Raw genomic sequence first — 22,016 nt, forward strand, 5'->3', positions numbered from 1 at the left:
CCACACCTCTAATAGTAGGAGACAGGTGTGTGTGTCTGTGTGTGTGTGCTGACAAATTTAACTTCACTCTTGAGTCACAATCAGAAGACTGACAAGCTTCATCTGTTGCAGACAACTATTTTTAATGACCAACTGCAGAAACACAAGGCAAAGAGGCTGAATCTTATCAATGAACTTCAGCAGCCACCAAGTTAAACAGGAAGTGTCTAGGTAACCGTAAATGAAGAAAGGAAGGAGGATTTTCCTGTTAGGATGAAAGCTACAACAAAAATTGGACGTGAAACTTGGGTGGGGGAAAAAAAAAAAAACCTCCTCCGAACAACAGTTAAAGTAAAATTGAAGTTAACCAAATCACAATGCAACACTTAAACAATCATTTTTAGTTGTTGAGCACAGTTACAGGGTGTAGCTGGTAGAGAACGGCTCTGGCGTTTCCACCTCTCGGCTCCACGATGTCCATCCTCAGAGAAGGATCCACCTGCAGGATAAATACATATTTTAAAGCACAAGGACCTAAATGTGCCTAAGCAGAGCAGATGATCAAATGAATAAATAAAAGTGCACTGATCTGCTCATTACCTGGTTCCATTTTCCCAGTTTTTCAAACAACTGGGGAGCAATGGCTTCCCTTGGCGGAGACTTCGTGAACAGTCTGCACAATAAAAACAGTAATAACTTAAAAATTCAGCATTTTTACTGTTTTTTCAAAAAAAACATTTTTGTTGTCCACCAAAGACATTTTGGCCTTCCCTAAAGAAAGACCATCAGGAAAAAGCTCCCAGTCCTCTGGTAGAGCAGGGGTTGTCAAACTTTTAGGGGCCAGGGACCCCTTACAGGGGTAAAATTGTTCCAAGTACCCCCTTCTAATCCCCATGCTCAGACTGCCTTTTGTACTCCTAGATTATGTAGGAATAATTTATATTTTAAATTTTTCAATATAAATACTCAATCTGTTTCAAAGAGCTATGAACTTCATAGAAAATAAACAAAACAAAATTTAAATAAACGTGAACACTTTTAAACTCCGGGCAAATTCAAGATGTATTTAAACTCAGAGCATTTTTTTTTAAATAAATCGGAAAGCTTTCAAAAAAAATAAACAGTGAAAACACTGGAACAATTTAAATGAACCCATTTTGTTTCATGAGCAGTTTAAAGACTATTTAATTGGTTAAATTTGAACACAATGAACATATTTCCCTTATTAAAATTATTTGCAGAAAAATGAAAAATCTAGCAATTTTGCCTTATCTGGCTTTATTTCACACAGTCAATCCAGTCATCAACAACAATTATTCCCTAACTCAGTGAGAAGGATGAGCGCGTCTCTCACTACACAGTTTCTCTATTCTTGTAAGGATGGATAACAAACAGACTCGAAGATCATCTTCCACTTATAAACGAGCTCTGTACTTCACAGTCAAAGTTGAAAATGATGATTTACAGAGGTAAGTGGCAGGAAAGGGGAGCAATATTTGCATACCCTCAGGAGCCAGTTTGGGATGCCACCCTGTCATCTGAAACCAAATGTGCACTGAGGCACACTGAACTTTTTCTGAAGTTGTTATCAGGTTCACCATTAATTTTTTCTGACGCATGTTACCTTTTCACTGAAAAAAAATTACTTTGTTTTATCTTTAAACTCTGGGTAATTTTTTATGTGATGCCGCTATAGCTTAGCTGGCTTAATTGCTTGATTTGCTATCACTTGAAGACACACAACACATTTGGGTTTTCCATCGTCATTCTTGATGAAGTCAAACTCGAGGTAACTGTCATACTTTCTCATTTTAGCTGATCTGGCTTTTGCGTTATTTGATGAAGCTTTGAGGATAAAGAGCACCCACAGGGCGAGTGGGTAATTATATATATATATATATATATATATATATATATATATATATATATACACATATAACAATTGTGCATGTTGACCCCTCAAAGACCTGAGCCAGGAACAACCCCAGTATGTATCTATATCAGACCTGATGAGGCGGTCCCGACAGTCCTCCTGCAGCTGGCTGATCCTGTCAGTCCCCAGATGCAGAGTGCCATTGGGGCCTTCGCACACGAGGTGGTTTATAGCCATTCGTAGAGCATTTATCTGAAAACAAAGAATCAATCAAGTGCCACATCATTTAAACAAACAAGTGAAGTACTACCATCCACACACACCACCAGTGTTGGGGAGTAACGGAATACATGTACCGCCGTTACGTATTTAGAATACAAAATATGAGTAACTGTATTCCGTTACAGTTACCGTTTAAAAAGGTGGTATTCAGAATACAGTTACTTTGTTGAAATAAATGGATTACACTGCGGTACTTTCCTGTTTCATTTTGTCGCGGGTCAGGACTGTTTGGGTTTTGTTTGACAGCTACGTTCTTTCGTTCCAGGCGGCAGCGTTACGGTTGCCATGGTTACAGGGCGACGCTCTCTCTCTCTCTGCGACTGTGTGTTTCCTGGGTGAGAGAGCGCCTTTTCGTTGTTGTGCTAAGCTAACAGGCAGAATGCTACAAGCATAGCTCTAAAGAATGTAGCATCATGTTCAGTGTAGTCCGTGTTGCAGGGAGAATGGACTGCCATACACGTTATGTGTCTGTGAGCGCGAGGAGGGAGAAAAAGGCGAGTGGAAAGGTACGAGTTGCCGTCGAGGAAAAACGGGAGCTGGAAGCATGTAAATATAATAATAACCACTGCAGCCAAGAAGAGAGCCTGACGAGCCCAGTTGTAAGTAAGCTGTTAAGACTCGACTGTACACCGTGTTCGTGTTTTCCTCCGAAAACAATAAGTTCCGTTGGAGCAGCCTTTCAACGCCTCTCTCTGTCTCTCGCAAGAAAAATTGACCCACACAACAAAGTAAAGCTATTTTTCGGCTACGAGCCGACAGGGACCCCGCCGTATTAGTCAGAGGTCCCTTTACTACAGTTCGGAGTCGCGGACCTTCAGTAATAGTAATAAATCACACAGCAATAGTACATTCACGTTGTTGTAAAAAGCACGATAATATATTAAGTAATCCAAAGTATTCAGGATACGTTACTGTCATTGAGTAACGTAACGGAATACGTTACAGAATACATTTTGGGGCATGTATTCTGTATTCTGTAACGGAATACATTTTAAAAGTAACCTTCCCAACACTGCACACCACTGCCAGTATCACAAAGCATAGCTACAAACTGTATAAAAAGTAGTTTAGAACTCTATTTTCAAGCTTCAACATTAGCACTAATGACAGAAATGACCACATCTGGATCACATTTGGATGAAAGGGTGGAGAGCTAATGTATTAGCAAATGTTAGCAAACTGCATGAGTAAAGTGCACACATACTTACACATAATGGTTAGTGTTACCAGATTAATAAAATACTAAAATTTCCCCAACAGCGAAGCACACACAGCAAGCCGTTCTTAATATTTGGAGAACTGAAAAACTCTTATTATGCCTGCCATGTAGGAACCTTCCTAAATGACACTGACTATTCAAACATGCACAAAGATTTCTATTCAGAATCCTTTGAGTGGCTGTTTTGATGATTTTACACAACGGTCTCTGAGGTTAAATTTACCTCAGTGATGTCGTCAACATCAATCTTCACATCAAAGGACAGTTCGATGTCATGTTCAGGCAGGATGGCCTCCTGTTTCTGACTGTTGAAGCCTAAGCCACAGAGTGCCCCAGTGTAGCAGGTTCTCTCTTCATCAGTGCTAAAAATAAATATGTTAGGTAAATAAGAATGTGAGTTTCTGTACATATATGTGCAGCGGTAATGCACATTTAACCAACCGTAGCTCCATGATGGGAGTGAAGAGCATCATTACAAGTGCAGGCAGTCCAGGGATGTCTGGCAAAATGGAGGTGTCTTTCAGCAGAATACGGGTACCTGCAACACAAACACACCCTTAAAGCTCTACATAAGATAAGACCCATTGCCAAGATCAAAACAATGCTCTCATAATCTGACCTGGAAAAAGTCATCTATGGCTTTGTTTTCTCTAGGCTAGATTAAAGCAAACCCTTCTATTTGGTAAAAATAAAAAGTTAGTCTGTCACCTTCAGCTAGCTCAAAATGCTTTTAGTGCATTATTTTATTGATCACCTCTAAAGGAGACCAGGGCCCAAAACAGAAATACTGAATTTTTGAGTCAAATTACAGCCTCAGATGCTTTTGGCTGTTCCAAAGTCGAGGTTGAACTCTAGAGGTGATGGTGCTTTTACCATTAAAGCGCCTCTGCATTTGAACCACCTCGTTATGTCATCCTTTCTGTGTAAATTTAATATTCTGCCTTGCTTATATTTCAAAGTCACAAATATTATGATTAAAGCTGAATTTAGAGCTCAAGCTTCTTGATGCAACTCCCCAATTTATAGTCTTGGGAACAGGACTAGGAGGACACTACCCTTGTAATATTTTGTTTATCTGGTACCTGTGGAGCTGACTGACACAGTCCCAGCCACCAGCATCTTCTGATGTCTGCAATGTGGGTTTTCATTCAGAGCCAAGGAGTTGATGCTGTTCTTCTCTATACATACAGTCCTACAGGAGGATACAGTGATCATCAGCTGAGGCAGAGGGAGGGTGGTTGTAGGTACATATTCTTGTTTTGCTTTGTTTTGTTTTTTAAATCTCTGTAGTGCTTACTTGTAGAGCGTGTTGCTCCTCAAGCTGTGGAAGCTCATCATATGAGGACTGGTTGGTCCATGCAGACGAACCTGCAGTGTCAGAGGGAATAGCAATCAGACATAACATGATGCATTCACTGATCACAGTGATGCAAAACTGTGTCGTCACTGTTCTGGCTGTCACATTGAATGGGTGTGCCTCTGAATGAACACAAACACATGAACTGAGCCACTGAAATGGCTCCCTCTTCTGGATAAACTGACAGCAGCAAACAGTAAAAAAGGCGGTGGCATCCATCACACATTCAACACCAAAGACTCAGTGTTATTCAAAACCCACCATTAGCTATAGATATTGTCTTTCTAACAATTCACTCAAAACCTTAAAGATCTTCAACCATTCTAGTTTTACTAGACTAGGATGCTTTCATGAGAAATTACCAGCACTGCACAGGCATCACAGGAACACGAAGGTGACAATTAACTACTTTTGGGGCATTTGTATTCCATTTTTAGTCTTGGTTTCAGAATTGTTAAAGCCCTGTTTACTAAGCATGCTGTAACATATTTTCTGATTCCTTCTTAGAAGCATCTAAATGTGCAAAACTTTGCCTGGATTGTTTCGTACTTTTGTCCTGGAATAGGACTGGGGTTGCTTGGAAAAGTGGGTAAGCAGGCTGTCGATGAGCTCCTTCTCCTCTTTTTTGCGGTTGCTCCAGGTGTTGCTTACAGAGTTGGGCACATATGTACCTTCCTCCATGTCCTTGTACAGAGACATCAGCACCTCATGGTTTTGCTGCAAGAGCACAAAAACATTCAATACTTTGACTGAGAAAAGCACAAAATGCTTCAGATCTATTCATACAGAACTTTTTGTCTCAATGCATCTCAGTCTGCCTGCAGCACATGCAGCAAACCTGAGGCCAGACATCTCAAATAGTTTGTCTTTAAAATTCTAGCTTTCATTTTTACTTCAATTAGCTAAAGTATTTTTTCAATACAAGTTTTGTTTTAAGTTCAGTTTAAAAAACTGAAATAACTTCATCTTAAGCTGCTAAGAGAACTAGTATTTCTTTCTGCTTATTGTGTCACCTTGGAGTCAAAGCTCTCTTCAGCCTTCACAGCATGTCCTTCTTCCACCAGCAAGTCTACCACGCTGGTGTTTGCTGTCTCAGAGTGGATGAGCAGATCCACACGCATCACACCATAGAGGATGGAGTACAGGGACACGATGAGAGATTGGCCCTTCACTAGATTGATGAAGCGGTTGCGGGCGCGGCTGCTCCACTGGTTCCCCAGAATGATGGACTGATTTGAAGGACGCATACCAGTGACCTGGAACTCCTGAGCCTGATATGATAAGCAGTTTATCTGTTACTATTAATCTGGTGTGCATTTTATCTGCTGACTGATTGTGGCATTTATGATGTTGCTACCTGGAAAGGATGAGACAGCAGATCAGACGGCAGCTCTCTGAGGCTGCTGCAGGAAACGATCTCATTGTTGCCATAGTCCAAAAAGAAGACCTGCAGAAAGATGAGACGCCTGGGTGATAAATTTGCAAAAATTACCATGTTCAAAAAATGTTCTCTGGTTTTAGAGACCAAGGAGGAACTACATCCAATTTCATGAAGCACTGAAATACCAGGACCCAGATCTATTTGAAGATTTCAAGTTGAGCAAGTTGCAGCAGTTATTGACAGCAATATGGGTGAGCTGGTACGGATGGGACCGCTTTACAGAGATATATATATATATATATATATATATATATATATATATATATATATATATATATATAATGAACCGTTCGATACAGTGCTTACAGTTCGGTACGCATATGTATCGAACAATACAACATTTTTAATTTATTTTATCAACTTTTCTTCTGACGATGCTGTCTGTGTTGAGCGCTCAGTGGATCTGCGTTCGACTACTCCGCCTAGGCTGCACTGTCGAGCGCAGATCCACTGAGCGCAGCACAAGCTAGTGAGACAGAAGCTAAGCTTGTTGCAACATGGCAACTGCCTCAACGCTACCTGAAATTTAACCTCCCCCACCCTCATTCAGATCTGGCCTTTGAAACTATCTTGGTTTTCATGTGACGTATGACCCTGATGGTAAGCACGTCATGTACAAAAGTAAAACAGTATGTCGGATGTGCCACGCAAAGCTCAATTGGTGGGAACTAGTGCATTAGAGCAGTTAGCCTGTTAACGCCGTCCAGCCCCATGCACGGGGCGATCCGCGGTAACTCGTTAATGGAGATTTGCGTTAATGTCATTTTAACGAAATTAACGCCGACAGCACTAGTGGGAACAAAATTAATATGACTGCAGATTTATGCCGACATCATCCTAGTGGAAGCAGACAAAAACAACAAGCACGCATGCTACAAACTTTACCCGAGTCATTTAGACAGCCGTTAGCACATGATTCTCCTTATGGGACTTGATATGTTTAATATGCTGTTGAGAATATAGCCCAGAAGAAGCATATAGTATAGCTTTTATTTTGGAAAGAGCCATTTCTCTGTAATAAACTCTCTTTTCCAAAGATGAGGGATTTCTCGATCAGATAGATTTTTTTTATTTTTTTATTACTTTGTTGTTTCAGCAACATTACATTTAAAAACTGTACGTTTGAGTTAAAATATATATGTATAATTTTAATAAATGACAAATTAAAAAGACATGAACATTTTTTTGTATCGAAAAAATATCAAACCGTGACACCAAAGTATCGAAGCGAACCGTGAATTTTGTGTATCGTTGCACCCCTAATAAGTATATTTACTTAGGAAAATGAAGAAAGTTTAATTGTATTTCGGTAACTGCAAGTACTGTGTTTTTATCTTTTTTCAATAAAAATATTTGCAAAAAAAAAAAAAAAAAAAGAGTTCAAATGGAAAAATTACAGCTAGACCTTCAAACCAATAAGCTCAACTCTTTCCCCTCAGATGCCTGTTTGAGTGTGCATCAGAAGTCAGTGAGGGTGATCTCAGCCTACACAGCTCACCCTTGTAAAAAACTGTGACCTGATCTAATGGTCAAACATATATACTGAGGTTTCAAAACTCATCATTAAGGGTACTGGGGAGATTGTCAAATGCCATCTTCATGGGTGAACTTCTGTCTGGACTTTAAAAAGGTACAGAATCCTAACTACGACAGGCTAATCACAAGTAAAAAAGATAGAAAAATAGAAGTAAAACTTGCAGAGAAAAGTTACAGAGAAAATAAACGGGTGTCCTAAATTTTGAGCAGCAGGCTGCAGAGTGTAAGTAATATTTACCTCCACTGTGTTGCCACGCATGTGTAGGATCTTGGCACGGTAGTACATGTTCTGCTCATTGAACTCAGAGTAGGGAGCCAGGCACAGCAGGTTGGGGTAGAGCGACACAGTTAAAGGATGCAGCGTGCATGTGTTAATATCTGCTGTCATTTGGCGCTGTTTTTCCAAGCTGGCTTCATCTGCTTGGAACCCCCAGAAATGACCAACCTCCACCACCTACAGCAGATTTCAGAGACGATACATCCATTAATATTTATTCAAATAAAGAAAGTCGGGTATTTAGTAGGGGAAATAAAAACAGAATAGAAGACTAACTTTTGTGATGTTCACCACAAACAAGCGATTGGGGGGTAGCTTGGCGGGGTCGATGGTGCTGCTGACCACTCCCACTGGGCAGACAGACTGGCTCTGGAAGTCAACATTCACGCTGCACAGAAACAGAGATTTTAGGTGATGCTTCGCTGTCACCACTGACTACACACTGGCATGTGTGTACTTATAGCCATTTTACTGTGATGAGTTAAACTGAGTCAGCATCTCATTTTAAAGAGTAAACAGATGTCTGCTATGTGTTCACCAAAATAAAACATTTTAAGAACAAGCAAACGTACAATTTTATTCAGAATTTACCAGCAATAACAACAGCTGAACATTATATTTTATGGAAAAAAAACACAAATTATGAGGAGAAGCTAAAACTGTATTTTATCAAAATATGTCAGCATTCTTACAATTAAATAAATGTGTCACCCTACAGCCCAGCAGGGGTAGGAAGAAGCTGGCACTGCTTTGCCTAAAACCTCCACTCTGAGTCCAATGATTGCTGGCAAGAGGCATGCAGAGTGCTAGGATGTCAGATTACATTAAGGTTTAGGGCCAAGGCACTGACCACTGCAGCCTGTTATGTAGGGGTTAGATTTGCCAGAAACACTGAGTCCTCAAATGACAGACACAGCCACAACTTAGTGGTTAAGATGACATTTTGTCCTTGCCGAACATGTTCAAGATTTCAGCTCATGACTTAGATTTTTCTCAGAGAGACAACTACATTTGGCATCTGAAATATGCGAAACTCGGCGTACCGTGAATATTTCATGTGAGTTATGTGTCTGTTCCCAGCACAGTTTTCTATTTGTTCAATGGGGTAGACTGACAGCTCCATTGCAGGGCTCTGATGGGCCAGCAGGAGGGCAAGAGACACTTCAGGTAGCACACCAGAGTCCTGGGATGTCCTGTAGAACTCCACATATGCTCTGAGTGCACACACACACACACACACACACACACACACACACACACAAAGTGAGATTAAAACTAAGTGCACAAAGGTTCAAGCAGACAAAGTACTGAGTGATGATGTTTGACTTGCCACAGTAGCCTCTAGTACCTGGAGCTATCAAAGGAAATGGCTTTGACCTGTCCACAGAGGCGGAACAGGCACTGCAGCTGCTTGTAATACAGGAAACTGTACGGTGGAAGGTTCCTCAACTAAAAACAACAGTTTGATGATACAATTAGAAAATCAAAACTGACAATTTAATTGCCTATAAACCAAATTATAATTTGGACAAAAATAAAAAGTCTGGGTCCGAAAAGTGAATGCTTAATTGCCTTAAACCTTTCTAAAGGCTAGCAGCAGTGACAACCTCTTCTAAGTTTGTGGTGAAGCGGCCCTTATTTCTTCACTTTGTGATTATTTTCCTAATGAACCTGGGCTCAGTTGATAGTTTCAGGTCAAACGGAATAAAATAATTTTGATTTTAAAAATTTGGGTGATTATTAGAGTGATAAAAAAGGATTATTCTGTTTATGCTCAGCTGCTCACTACCTGTGAAATGTAAACACCTTTGAGTTACTGTATCTTACTTTGTAATAACTTGTACACTCAAATTTTAACCGTACAGAATTTCCAACTCATCTGTCATTACACTTGTATCCTTCCATTTCTCTCGATTAGAAAGTAGGATGGCTAGCATGTTGCAGCCTCCTTCATCGACATCATCATACCCGACGCATACACAGGGTCTATCTTTAACCTCCTAGGACCTGGTGTCCACATATTTGAACATCACATTTTGGGTTGTCTAGACCAAAATACTAAATTTGGGCCTACATGGGCCTGATATCCACTTACGAGGACATTATGCTGCCACTGTTCTATCAAAATTAAAACAAATGTACTCTTATGTGGATCTAATTTTTCTCAGAAACAAAAATCAGGTCATTCTTTTTTTTTTTTTTTTTTTTTTTACATTCATCAGGTCCCAATCAGCCCAGACACCAAAGAGAAATTGTAAATGCATGCCATGAAAGAGGTCAGGTTTTAGGAGGTTAAAGCAGCTTTGTATTATCCTTCACACAGTTTAAAATCACACTTGGAGCATTTCAGAAGCAGAGCGTTCAGTCTGTGTGGTGCCTTTTATTAAGAAAATTTAAAAATGATCCAAATTTGTGTCTCAGTGGTTGGACTATATATACATATCTTTCTTTTAAAAAAGGGAATGAGTTGAGGGCTGCTTCTTGGCAGCTTTTGAAACATCCTAAAGAACAAACACTGTTTTGAGTGGGCACAATCAACTCTGGTGGTCAGAGGTAGAAGCCAGGAAATGATGCTTACAGAATATTTTTAATGCTTTTGAGAGCATTATGGCCAATTTGTGAATTCAAGTATGGAATGGAGCTTGGTCTGTTGCAAAAGCAGCAAAATTGGCTTCAGATTCCAGCTAGACAAGCAAATATAAATGTGTAGAGCAGGCAAACACAGAGACACTATTGGCTACAAATGTTTGTGGAGACGTGACTACAAACAAGATCACTTGATCTGTATTTAAGACAATTTAATTGGATAAGTGGAAGAAATCGATGGATGGATGGATGGATGGATAGATACTTTATGCACTTTTAATTAAAAACTGTCCATCAAACATCTTTAAAAACTTTAAGGACATGCAAGCAAGCTGCGAAAAGGGAGTGAGATAAATTTGTCGTTCTTAGACATTTACGAGAAAAGTAAAGCCTGTTTTAGGTAAATCATCAGCCAGCTTGAATTGTACATGAAGTCTAATAATGATAACAACAACCAATTGCTTATTAACAAGTTTATAAATAATTCTTATTATGTTAATAACGTAATGTGCTATGTTAACATGAAGTAAAGTGTAGCTGAGCCAAGCTGTAGATGAGGTAATAATACCATCACTGTCGTTCTGGGGTTGAAGCCACTCAGCTCTCTGGAAGCCAGGGCTTCATCTATATCCACCTGGAGAAAGTAGTTTGGGTAGTACGCACCAGCAATGACCACCTAAGAAGCAGTGAGTCACAATTTACATCAAACTGACAGTCAAATATACTCAGACATGCAAAACAACCCAAAGCTCCTTACATTGTCACACTATGATGTTTAAGACAATTTATAAACATCCCACAGTTTTCAGCAAAGACTAACCTGAAGAATGAATGCCTGCTTGCGTGCACTGGTGTAGTCTGAGAACTGGCTTTCCTCTGCTACATTCATGTTGAATTGGGACACACGCTTCTTCAGCTCCTCATACAGCTCTGCAACCTGGTCAGCAATTTCAGCAAGCAAGTATTTATACTTTCTTTAAACTGCATGTCCAACAGCTAGAAAACATTGTAAGGACTATAAATTTTAATACCTAATTTGCAAAAGACATCATGGGGTTACCCATGACCTCACAAAAGGAATCAAATTTAAATTAACTTAGCGCAAAAAGTAAGGCAATTTGTGTTTTGTTGTTTATTGCTTTGTTGTAACAAAGCTTCCTGGCAACACTGTTGGAAAGCCTGTTAATTTCCCCTGAAACTGTGGCTCATTTACTTACTTTCTGTGCCAAGTTTGTATCAGCTTAAAATACACTGCAATTATCACTTAACACCTGCTATTTAATGCACTCAGGTCACGCCTTCTCCTGAAATGTTATTCTCTGAACACATGCGACTTTGATCTCTGTACCTCTCTGATCCTCTTGATCTGAATGAAGTTCTCCTTTCCCCAGTCCAGTTCATCCTAAGAAGAAAAGGCAGCAAATACATTTAATTTTTGCCAAAAACACAAAACAAACAGACAAAAAAAACAAAAACATTGTTATAATGTTGTGTTAAGTTTAATTCACTCTTAGAATTTGAATACCTCAACACTTTTATGGGAGGCTAAAAATTCTAAGTAGGTACCCTGATCATTTCTATAATACCTAGATCTTTCTGGCCTCAGCAAACAACAACCAGGCTATAACAACAATAACAGCAGCTACTAAGAACTGTTATGTGAGGTCTTTGACATGAAAAACAGGGCACAGAATATATTGCAAAAACACAGGATAAATCTTGTTTTGAGTGACAACTTCACAGAGTCAGCTAGAAGTTAAACTGTAAAGAAGATGGTTCTACAGCAGGATAATGATCCAAAAAATAGACCTCAAAAGTCACCAGGTGAATAACTTTTTTACTAGAGACAATTGCTGTACGAACACACAAAGTGCTGGCAGGTTGATGGGGATGGTTCATAAAAAGCCCTCCCACATAGTGCGTGGGTTTTGTTTCTATGGCAACATCATCTAGACAACATATCACCAATCTGACCAGTGTTGTATGATAGACTATCCTTGCCCCTTTCCTATTTATTCCCTATTTCTTATTCCTAGACTTTAATCCCTGTGACGCTGACATGGATAGTCAGGTTGGAGAGACATGGTCAGAAGAAGCTGCTCCTCCATTTTTTGGCTACCCATTTAATGTGATTTGTTGCCTTAAAAACTGATAACAGCAATGGCGCCAGCACCTATTATTGTCTATATTTTATAGAGAATTAGCCTTGGAAAATCACTTGCCACAGGATCCAAAATCCTGAAACCAGGAAGGAAGATAGTTGTACATTTTCTTTGTTTCAAATACTGTAGTAATATCTCCATTAGCTCTAATAATACCCTTTTAGTTGTCTGAGTGAAAAAGTGAATTGCTGAAACAATTACACTACTTCTATTCTTTCAGAATCTCTTGGTATAGTTTGCCTCCTAAGAGGCTTTATGATGTCAGAAAACGTCTCGAGCAGGTCTGACTGTGAGTTAAAGTGAGTGACAATCAGCACTTATTGATCTTCTTTCATTGGTAAGTAGTTTGTACAAAGCTTTCTGGTGTGCTTGGGGTCATTATCCTGGTAGGGTGGCTCACATCGCTGAAGGTTAGAGTAATTTAGTTCATAGTATACCTTTGGGTGCCTCAGATGTCCTTTCTTCTTGGCTGAGTGCCATGCCTAATATAAAGAAACGAGAGAGAATAGAGCAACCACACATGAAAATCCACTCAAAATCAAAACCTGCTGGAGATATGTAAAAAATTCTTTACCTTGAAGGCATTTAGGAAAGCTATGGAATCACTTGGTGTGCCACGGGTAAAAGCCAGCTTGCTCCTGGAGTTACACATGATACAAAAAAATAATAATTACAAAACACACAACCCATATCTGCTTTTGACCTGATTCTAATGTAAACATGTTACAATTAGACACGTGACCAATATAAGTATACACTGGAAGAAAAATTACTGACGATCTAAACTAAAAAATCCCAAACTGGAGGTGAACAGTGGAGTGATGTGACATTATTTTTTTCATACTTTTTCATTTTTGCTGGAATGTGAGCATTTTTCTGAATGCATCAGATATTACGCTGCACTAAACATGTAAAGGTGCGTCAAAAGCTCTAGTTTAAATCAAGTTACTTTACTACGTAATGCATGAAATGCAGCCACAGTGTTGGTACACAAAATCTAATGTGACATCATGAGTCTGTAAATCAGTGCACCTGCTGGATCAGACTCACCTATGGCCAGCAATCTGCTGCATGGACGGTATCGCAAAGAAGCTCTTCAGAGAGTGAGAGGCAGCTGAGAATGAGAGAGTATGTTGTGCAAAAGTATTCCGAAAAACATGTTACACATTTAGGCTGTAAAGCTATGTCTCTAGAAAACATGCCGTAAACAACAGATACCACCAAGTACCATGATAGACTAACCAATGATGAGGCACTCATCCAGGCAACCAAAGACGTGGCCCAGGACAATCATCTTCCCCAGGTACAGGTCTAAAGGCAAGTGAGCCAGCACTCGGCCCAGGAACGTCAGCTCACCATCTTCATTTTGACCTCTGCTTTCACTTTTCACAGACAGCGCACCCATCTGCAGTGTGACAGACAGCATACTCTATGCACACAACTAATGAACTTCTAAACTCATAACATTTTAGCTTTAACATATGCGTATATACACACACACACACACACACACACACACACACTAGGGGTGCAACGATACTCGTATCGATATTGAACCGTTCGATACAGTGCTTTCGGTTCGGTACGCATATGTATCGAACAATACAATATTTTTAATTTATTTTATCAACTTTTCTTCTGACGATGCTGTCTGTGTTGAGAGCTCAGTGAATCTGCGTTCGACTACTCCGCTTGGCTGCACTGTCTAGCACAGATCCACTGAGCGCAGCGCAAGTTAGCAAGACAGAAGCTAAGCTCTGGTTGCAACATGGCAAATTGAACCTCCCCCACCCTCATTCAGATCTGGCGTTTGGAACTATTTTGGTCTTCATGTGACGTATGACCCTGAAGGTAAGCGCGTCATGGACAAAAGTAAAACAGTATGTTGGATGTGTCACGCAATGCTCAATTACATGGGTGGGAACTACTGCGTTAGCACAGTTAGCTCGTTAACGTGTTGACGCCGTCTGGCCCCACGCACTGGGCGATCCGTGGTAGCACGTTAACGGAGATTTGCCGTGTTGTGGCGTTAACGTCATTTCAGATTAACGCTGACAGCACTAGTGGGAACAAAATTAATATGACTGCACATTTACGCCGACATCATCCTAGTGCAAAGACAAGTGGAAGCAGACAAAAACAACAAGCACGCATGCTACAAACTTTACCCGAGTCATTTAGACAGCCGTTAGCACATGATTCTCCTTATGGGGACCTGATATGTTTAATATGCTGCTGAGAATATAGCCCAGAAGAAGCGTATAGTATAGCTTTTATTTTGGAAAGAGACATTTCTCTGTAACAAACTCTCTTTTCCAAAGATGAGGGATTCCTCAATCAGATAGATTTATTATTTTATCCCTTTGTTGTTTCAGCAACATTACATTTAAAAACTGTATGTTTGAGTTAAAATATATATTTATAATTTTAATAAATGATAAATTAAAAAGGCATGAACATTTTTTTTAATCGAAAAAATATTGAAACGTGACACCAAAGTATCGAAGCGAACCGTGAATTTTGTGTATCGTTGCACCCCTAGTATATACATACAGGGAGTGCAGAATTATTAGGCAAGTTGCATTTTTGAGGAATAATTTTATTATTGAACAACAACCATGTTCTCAATGAACCCAAAAAACTCATTAATATCAAAGCTGAATGTTTTTGGAAGTAGTTTTTAGTTTGTTTTTAGTTTTAGCTATTTTAGGGGGATATCTGTGTGTGCAGGTGACTATTACTGTGCATAATTATTAGGCAACTTAACAAAAAACAAATATATACCCATTTCAATTATTTATTTTTACCAGTGAAACCAATATAACATCTCCACATTCACAAATATACATTTCTGACATTCAAAAACAAAACAAAAACAAATCAGCGACCAATATAGCCACCTTTCTTTGCAAGGACACTCAAAAGCCTGCCATCCATGGATTCTGTCAGTGTTTTGATCTGTTCACCATCAACATTGCGTGCAGCAGCAACCACAGCCTCCCAGACACTGTTCAGAGAGGTGTACTGTTTTCCCTCCTTGTAAATCTCACATTTGATGATGGACCACAGGTTCTCAATGGGGTTCAGATCAGGTGAACAAGGAGGCCATGTCATTAGTTTTTCTTCTTTTATACCCTTTCTTGCCAGCCACGCTGTGGAGTACTTGGACGCGTGTGATGGAGCATTGTCCTGCATGAAAATCATGTTTTTCTTGAAGGATGCAGACTTCTTCCTGTACCACTGCTTGAAGAAGGTGTCTTCCAGAAACTGGCAGTAGGACTGGGAGTTGAGCTTGACTCCATCCTCAACCCGAAAAGGCCCCACAAGCTCATCTTTGATGATACCAGCCCAAACCAGTACTCCACCTCCACCTTGCTGGCGTCTGAGTCGGACTGGAGCTCTCTGCCCTTTACCAATCCAGCCACGGGCCCATCCATCTGGCCCATCAAGACTCACTCTCATGTCATCAGTCCATAAAACCTTAGAAAACCCAGTCTTGAGATATTTCTTGGCCCAGTCTTGACGTTTCAGCTTGTGTGTCTTGTTCAGTGGTGGTCGTCTTTCAGCCTTTCTTACCTTGGCCATGTCTCTGAGTATTGCACACCTTGTGCTTTTGGGCACTCCAGTGATGTTGCAGCTCTGAAATATGGCCAAACTGGTGGCAAGTGGCATCTTGGCAGCTGCACGCTTGACTTTTCTCAGTTCATGGGCAGTTATTTTGCGCCTTGGTTTTTCCACACGCTTCTTGCGACCCTGTTGACTATTTTGAATGAAACGCTTGATTGTTCGATGATCACGCTTCAGAAGCTTTGCAATTTTGAGACTGCTGCATCCCTCTGCAAGATATCTCACTATTTTTGACTTTTCTGAGCCTGTCAAGTCCTTCTTTTGACCCATTTTGCCGAAGGAAAGGACGTTGCCTAATAATTCTGCACTCCCTGTACATACACATATATATCTCTATCTATCTATCTATCTATATACATACATACATACATACATACACACACACACACACACACACACACACACACACACACACACACACACACACACACACACACACACACACACACAAATCTTTTAATCATAAATCAGCAGTCCCCAACTTTTTTTGCGCCACGGACCGGTTTATGCCCGACAATATTTTCATGGACCGGCCTTTAAGGTGTCGCGGATAAATACAACAAAATAAAACTAGTACCGGTACGGGAAAAAAAGAAGATTTATTCATAACACACGTGAAGAGACACAGGAAAACCGAGTTAACGATAAAAACGATAACAAAATAACGCTGAAAACTGATAAAAACCCTGAAAACCATACATTTCACACCTGAGCCTCAACTCTCGCGGCCCGGTACCAAACGACTCACTGACCGGTACCGGTCCGAGGCCCGGGGATTGGGGACCGTTGTCATAAATCATTTAATAAAAACAGCCATGTTATGCTTTTTGGAGTTTTTCTTCATTACTTCATTCTAGCATGTGTTCTTTTTATACACATCCTCCCTTAGGAAGTAAAGCAGTTTGTCAACAACTTGGAAGGTCGGTAGTGCAATCCACAGCTCTTCCTTTTCCTTTTCTACCACAGGAAATTTATTTTGAGTGTCTTCATAGTTTTATTTTTGAAATACACCAATTTTTATACACTGCAGGAAAAACGAAAATAAATATTATACTGCAAATTTGCAAAAAAGTACCATATGCATCAAAATAAACTATTTCCAGCAGTGCAATATGAGTCCTAAGCATCCCAGAAACGACACAGAAAGTCATAAAGTCAAACATAACTTTTAAAAAGACCAGTATAGGCCCTGAGGCCCTGATGGTAAAAAAGACTACATTTCCGCGAAAATGACGTCACTTCCGGTTTCGGGCAGGTAATGGCGGACATGCTAAAGTTCGCGCTGACGTCTATTCCAACGTAGGAAGTGTTACGAACAGCTGATCGGATCAGCAAAGCGTTTTACTGGAATATTATGTTTTTGTTCCTGCAAGCGCTTTTTATGCAGTTTTTGCAAAGCTTTATGTGGAAGGAAACCGTGACCTAGGACAAGCTGATGGCATAAGATGTAAGTACAACTCCTCCAGTTTCATATGCAAAAAAAATTATTGCGCTAGCTTACGTGGTTGCAGAGCTACCGGGATTTAAAAATAGTTACGTAAAAGAGAGCGTGCCCGCTCCGACCGGCTCTAAAGGGTTAAACTGTCAGCAAGGAATTTGCATTTGCACTGTTACATTTTTATATAACTTTGTCTAGTGTCAATTATATCGTCAGTTATATCGTTACCGCAAATTTTCAAATGTATATCGTGATAAATATTTTTGGTCATATCGCCCTGCTCTAATTGTAGGGTCTTTGACTTACAATATAAAGCGCCTTGAGGGGGCTGTTGTGATTTGGTGCTATATAACTGAATTGATAAAACTGAACTGAACTGAAAAAAGTGTGCATTATGGTGAAAAAATGAATTTGATTTAAAAGGTGATTCCAGTGCTCAGTTATACAAAAATAACTATGTAGTCATTTACCAAGAGGTAAAATTAAATACTTAACAAATGCTATTAAATCAGAAATACTAAAATAAAAAGATAACATGCACATTTTCATTCCCTTAGCCTAACACACGACATCATTAATATTCGACATGGCCCTATTGTGCTCTCATGCTACATAAACTATGTGAACACTGGCTGACGCAAAGCTCCTCTCAGAGAACTCAAGGTCTAATCCTCAGACAGAGCTGGCGGTCAGCTGCCCGTCCAAATACATAACAATCACCATTACAGCTACACATTTGCCTGCACTTGACTAAACAATAATGCCTCTCTCAGAACACAATCATCAAGTTACACTCTCTACCTCTTTGAGTTGCAGCACAGTCCTAACTATGTCAGAGAGGTTGGGAGGTGAGAGTGCTGTGGAGAGGAGGGAGCGGGGATCTCCCATGTCCAGCAGCTTCACTTTCAACAAGACAGTGGAGAGCGGAGCAAGCTGAGGAAATGGAAAATAGTAGAGCACAGATCGGTTTTCAGAAGTAAGGTCTGAACTGCATTAAAAACTGGTCACTGGCACAGTCCCTTACCAGCATCTCGGGAATCATGTAGTCTGGGATTTCCTTTTTCCAAAACTCTTTGGTAACAAGTCTGTAACAGTAGCCCTTTGACACTCGACCTGCCCGACCTGTCAGGAAACAAACATTGAGTTAAAGGCAGAAGTGATAGTAAGCACTTAAAAGGTCTAAAAATGGTCGTACCTCTGCGTTGGTTGCAGCTGGTTTTGGAGGCCCAGGTGAGATGCAGAGACTCGTAATGGGTATCCGGGTCACACACCAATTGGCGAACCAGGCAGAAGTCAATAACTGTCATTAAAAAAAATGCTAATACAAATTAACTTAAAATAAATACATAAATAGATCTCAGAGAACAAACCACTTAAAACCACATGGGAGCACGATGTGGGCAGTTCTCTTGTAAGTCATGAGTGGAAATCACATTGAGCAAAAACCTTTTCACATAAGCTGAATATTTTTTACATCAACTATTTTACACCAGAGCACCATAGGAGAAATGATTCAACGCAAATCTTTGCTCTAGGTGCAAGACAGACAAAGCGACCTAATTCATGTAATATGGAAATAAACATTAACTAACACATGTTGTCAAATTTTAGGAGATGACATAGTGCAGTTATTTGTTTTTCTATATTTATTCACTGTTGTTTACCTTACTAATTGTATTGTTCTCTCTGATGTTGGCAGCGACACGACCATTAATTTTGATATGGCCTTTGTCTGGTAGTAGGTGCAGGTGGGACTGCTACTTGGGAATTATTTCTTGTATCTTGCTCTTATTTTCTGTCTTATTTAACTTCCTTTTTTCCTTACAACATTATTGATATCTGTATGCCTTAATTCTCAGTTTCTTGTAAATAAATGATGAAAGAAGAGTGACAATAGATGAAGTCAAATTTTTAAAAATTTAAAACTGAAAAAACCCACCATATTTGACATCTGGAACAGTCACTGAACTCTCTGCAATGTTGGTGGAAAGGATCACCTGTGAGGATTAGAAGATAATTGGTATAGCAGGTACGGACAGCACATGCAAAAAGTTACGATCAACAGCTTTTACCTTCCTGTATCCAGGAACAGGAAAGAGGAACACGCCGTTCTGCTCCTCCAGTGTCACTGAGGAGTGAAGAGGATAAACCTGCAATCTGAAAAAAGCAGCATGCTCAGTTTGAACTTAATGTTAAAGTACTACTCATTTACCTTTACTGATCTGCTACTTCTGCACCTTCCCCACTATCTACAGAGATTGGATACTTTCTACCACTGTGTATCACGTTCATTGTGCATCTTCACTTTGTGTTTCACTATGGGAGATACAACCTACTCCCAGATTGTGTCAACCCTGAGCCAGAGATGACTGTGCAGCATCCAGCCTGCGAAAATGCACAAACATGTGTGGCATAGCTTAGTTTGCTGCTGCACAAATATTCTGGACCGACATACCTCTGAACAAAGCTCAGAAGGTCAAGGTCAAGGTAACTTTATTTATACCCATAGGCAAGGTAAATTTGCTTTACAGAAAAATGATAGCATTTGGCATCCCTTAAAAAACACACATACCTAATAAAGATATAAACCTCACTGTAGCACATATAAAGTAATTTAATATTTCGAATCAAAAACAAAAACAGTTCTTATTTAAATCAGTGACAGCAACGGGGACAAAGCTATTTTCATAACGCTTTGTCCTGCATCTCGGAAATAGAAACCTTCGTCCCGAGGAAAGAAGCTGAAATTTACCCCTTAGAGCAGTGGTTCCCAAACTTTTTTCGCTGGGCCCCCCTTTGTTTTACAGAAAAATGTTCGCGCACACACACATGTACGCACTAACACATCCTCCAACCACACGCCCATATTTTGCTCAATTGCGGTTTATTTCACACCTCAAACATTTAGTGAACAATTAAGCAAATACAAGTAATCTGCAGGTAGTAATAAAATAAACTACTAACTCTTTTACGCTACGTCCGCACCTACACGGGTATTTTTGAAAACGCAGCTGTTTCGTCCACACGTAAACAGCGCTTCAAATCACCGAAAACTGAGATTTTTTAAAATCCTTTTTTGCGTTTACGTGTGGACGAGGAATACAGAGTTCGTCACGCAAAGTCAAAGGTATGTGCCTTTTTTCATGTCAGCTGTGCGCCACGTTATTGTTTACATGAGAGGAATTGCAGAATGGCAGATAGAAACAAAATACTGTTAATCTGACTATCTTCAGGTTTTACACGCAGTTACTGTCCCTCCATTTACAAAGGCAGAGGCGTCACGGTGTCATTATTTTACGTGTAGTTGTTTTTTCCTGTGTAATAATATTCAACATTGCTGTCAATACATTTTTAAAAAAAAAAAAAATGCCTCTCTGTGCAAAATCCCTCGCTCACCTGGAGACCGCTGGAAGCACTGTGAGAATCATGTTCTTTGATTTCTCCAGTGCCTTCAACACTATTCTTCCCTCGGTTCTGAAGGACAAGCTGGAGAACTCTGGAGTGGACCATCACCTCACTACCTGGATTTTGGACTACCTCACCGACCGACCACAGTATGTGAGGACTCAGGGCTGTGTGTCGGACAGGGTCGTCTGCAGTACGGGGGCCCCACATGGAACGGTTCTGGCTCAGTTCCTCTTCACCATCTACACTGCAGACTTCTCCCACAACTCCACCCAGTGCTTCCTGCAGAAGTTCTCTGATGACTCTGCAATAGTCGGCCTCATCACTGATGGGGACGACAAGGAGTACAGAGGACTGACTCAAGACTTTGTGGACTGGTGCCAGCAGAACTACCTCCAGATCAACGCCAGTAAAACCAAGGAGCTGGTGGTAGACTTCCGCAGGCACAAGCATTCTCCACTGCAACCACTGAACATCCAGGGTATGGACATTGAGGCTGTGGACAGCTACAGGTACCTTGGTGTTCATCTGAACAACAGACTGGACTGGACTCATAACTCAGACGCCCTCTACAGGAAAGGCAGAGCAGGCTGTACCTGCTGCGGAGACTCAGGTCGTTTGGAGTGGAGGGCCCACTCCTGAAGACCTTCTATGACTCTGTGGTGGCTTCTGCTATCTTTTATGGCGTGGTCTGCTGGGGCGGCAGCATCTCTGCTGGGGACAGGAAGAGACTGAACAGGGTGATCCGAAGGGCCAGCTCTGTTCTAGGATGCCCTCTGGACCCAGTGGAGGTGGTGAGTGACAGGAGAATGGCGGCTGGACAACGTCTCCCAC

At 40.4% G+C, this 22,016-nt stretch overlaps 1 protein-coding gene across 1 annotated transcript in view; it reads right to left on the reverse strand.

The window, feature by feature from the left end:
- Positions 1 to 103: 103 nt before the first annotated feature.
- tdrd9 (tudor domain containing 9) overlaps positions 104 to 22,016 on the reverse strand; it is a 41,818-nt gene continuing 19,905 nt past the window's right edge. The window contains exons 10-35 of the mRNA XM_085256242.1: positions 19,850 to 19,934; positions 19,717 to 19,774; positions 18,973 to 19,077; positions 18,802 to 18,899; positions 18,579 to 18,710; positions 13,955 to 14,117; positions 13,763 to 13,826; positions 13,287 to 13,350; positions 13,150 to 13,194; positions 11,899 to 11,952; positions 11,371 to 11,487; positions 11,119 to 11,226; positions 9,313 to 9,413; positions 9,008 to 9,178; positions 8,241 to 8,352; positions 7,926 to 8,141; positions 6,068 to 6,157; positions 5,724 to 5,981; positions 5,260 to 5,427; positions 4,651 to 4,721; positions 4,436 to 4,545; positions 3,795 to 3,891; positions 3,577 to 3,715; positions 1,986 to 2,104; positions 580 to 652; positions 104 to 478 (exon numbers count right to left, since the gene is read on the reverse strand). Of these exons, the coding sequence (XP_085112368.1) occupies positions 380 to 478; positions 580 to 652; positions 1,986 to 2,104; positions 3,577 to 3,715; positions 3,795 to 3,891; positions 4,436 to 4,545; positions 4,651 to 4,721; positions 5,260 to 5,427; positions 5,724 to 5,981; positions 6,068 to 6,157; positions 7,926 to 8,141; positions 8,241 to 8,352; positions 9,008 to 9,178; positions 9,313 to 9,413; positions 11,119 to 11,226; positions 11,371 to 11,487; positions 11,899 to 11,952; positions 13,150 to 13,194; positions 13,287 to 13,350; positions 13,763 to 13,826; positions 13,955 to 14,117; positions 18,579 to 18,710; positions 18,802 to 18,899; positions 18,973 to 19,077; positions 19,717 to 19,774; positions 19,850 to 19,934 (2,917 nt within the window). The 3' untranslated portion in view covers positions 104 to 379. The remainder of the gene's footprint in view (positions 479 to 579; positions 653 to 1,985; positions 2,105 to 3,576; positions 3,716 to 3,794; positions 3,892 to 4,435; positions 4,546 to 4,650; positions 4,722 to 5,259; positions 5,428 to 5,723; positions 5,982 to 6,067; positions 6,158 to 7,925; positions 8,142 to 8,240; positions 8,353 to 9,007; positions 9,179 to 9,312; positions 9,414 to 11,118; positions 11,227 to 11,370; positions 11,488 to 11,898; positions 11,953 to 13,149; positions 13,195 to 13,286; positions 13,351 to 13,762; positions 13,827 to 13,954; positions 14,118 to 18,578; positions 18,711 to 18,801; positions 18,900 to 18,972; positions 19,078 to 19,716; positions 19,775 to 19,849; positions 19,935 to 22,016) is intronic.

Source organism: Mchenga conophoros, linkage group LG19 (assembly GCF_057382185.1).
Source record: "Mchenga conophoros isolate Kocher_MC1m ecotype Shallow Benthic linkage group LG19, M_conophoros_male_GT1.1, whole genome shotgun sequence".
Lineage (NCBI taxonomy): Eukaryota > Metazoa > Chordata > Actinopteri > Cichliformes > Cichlidae > Mchenga > Mchenga conophoros.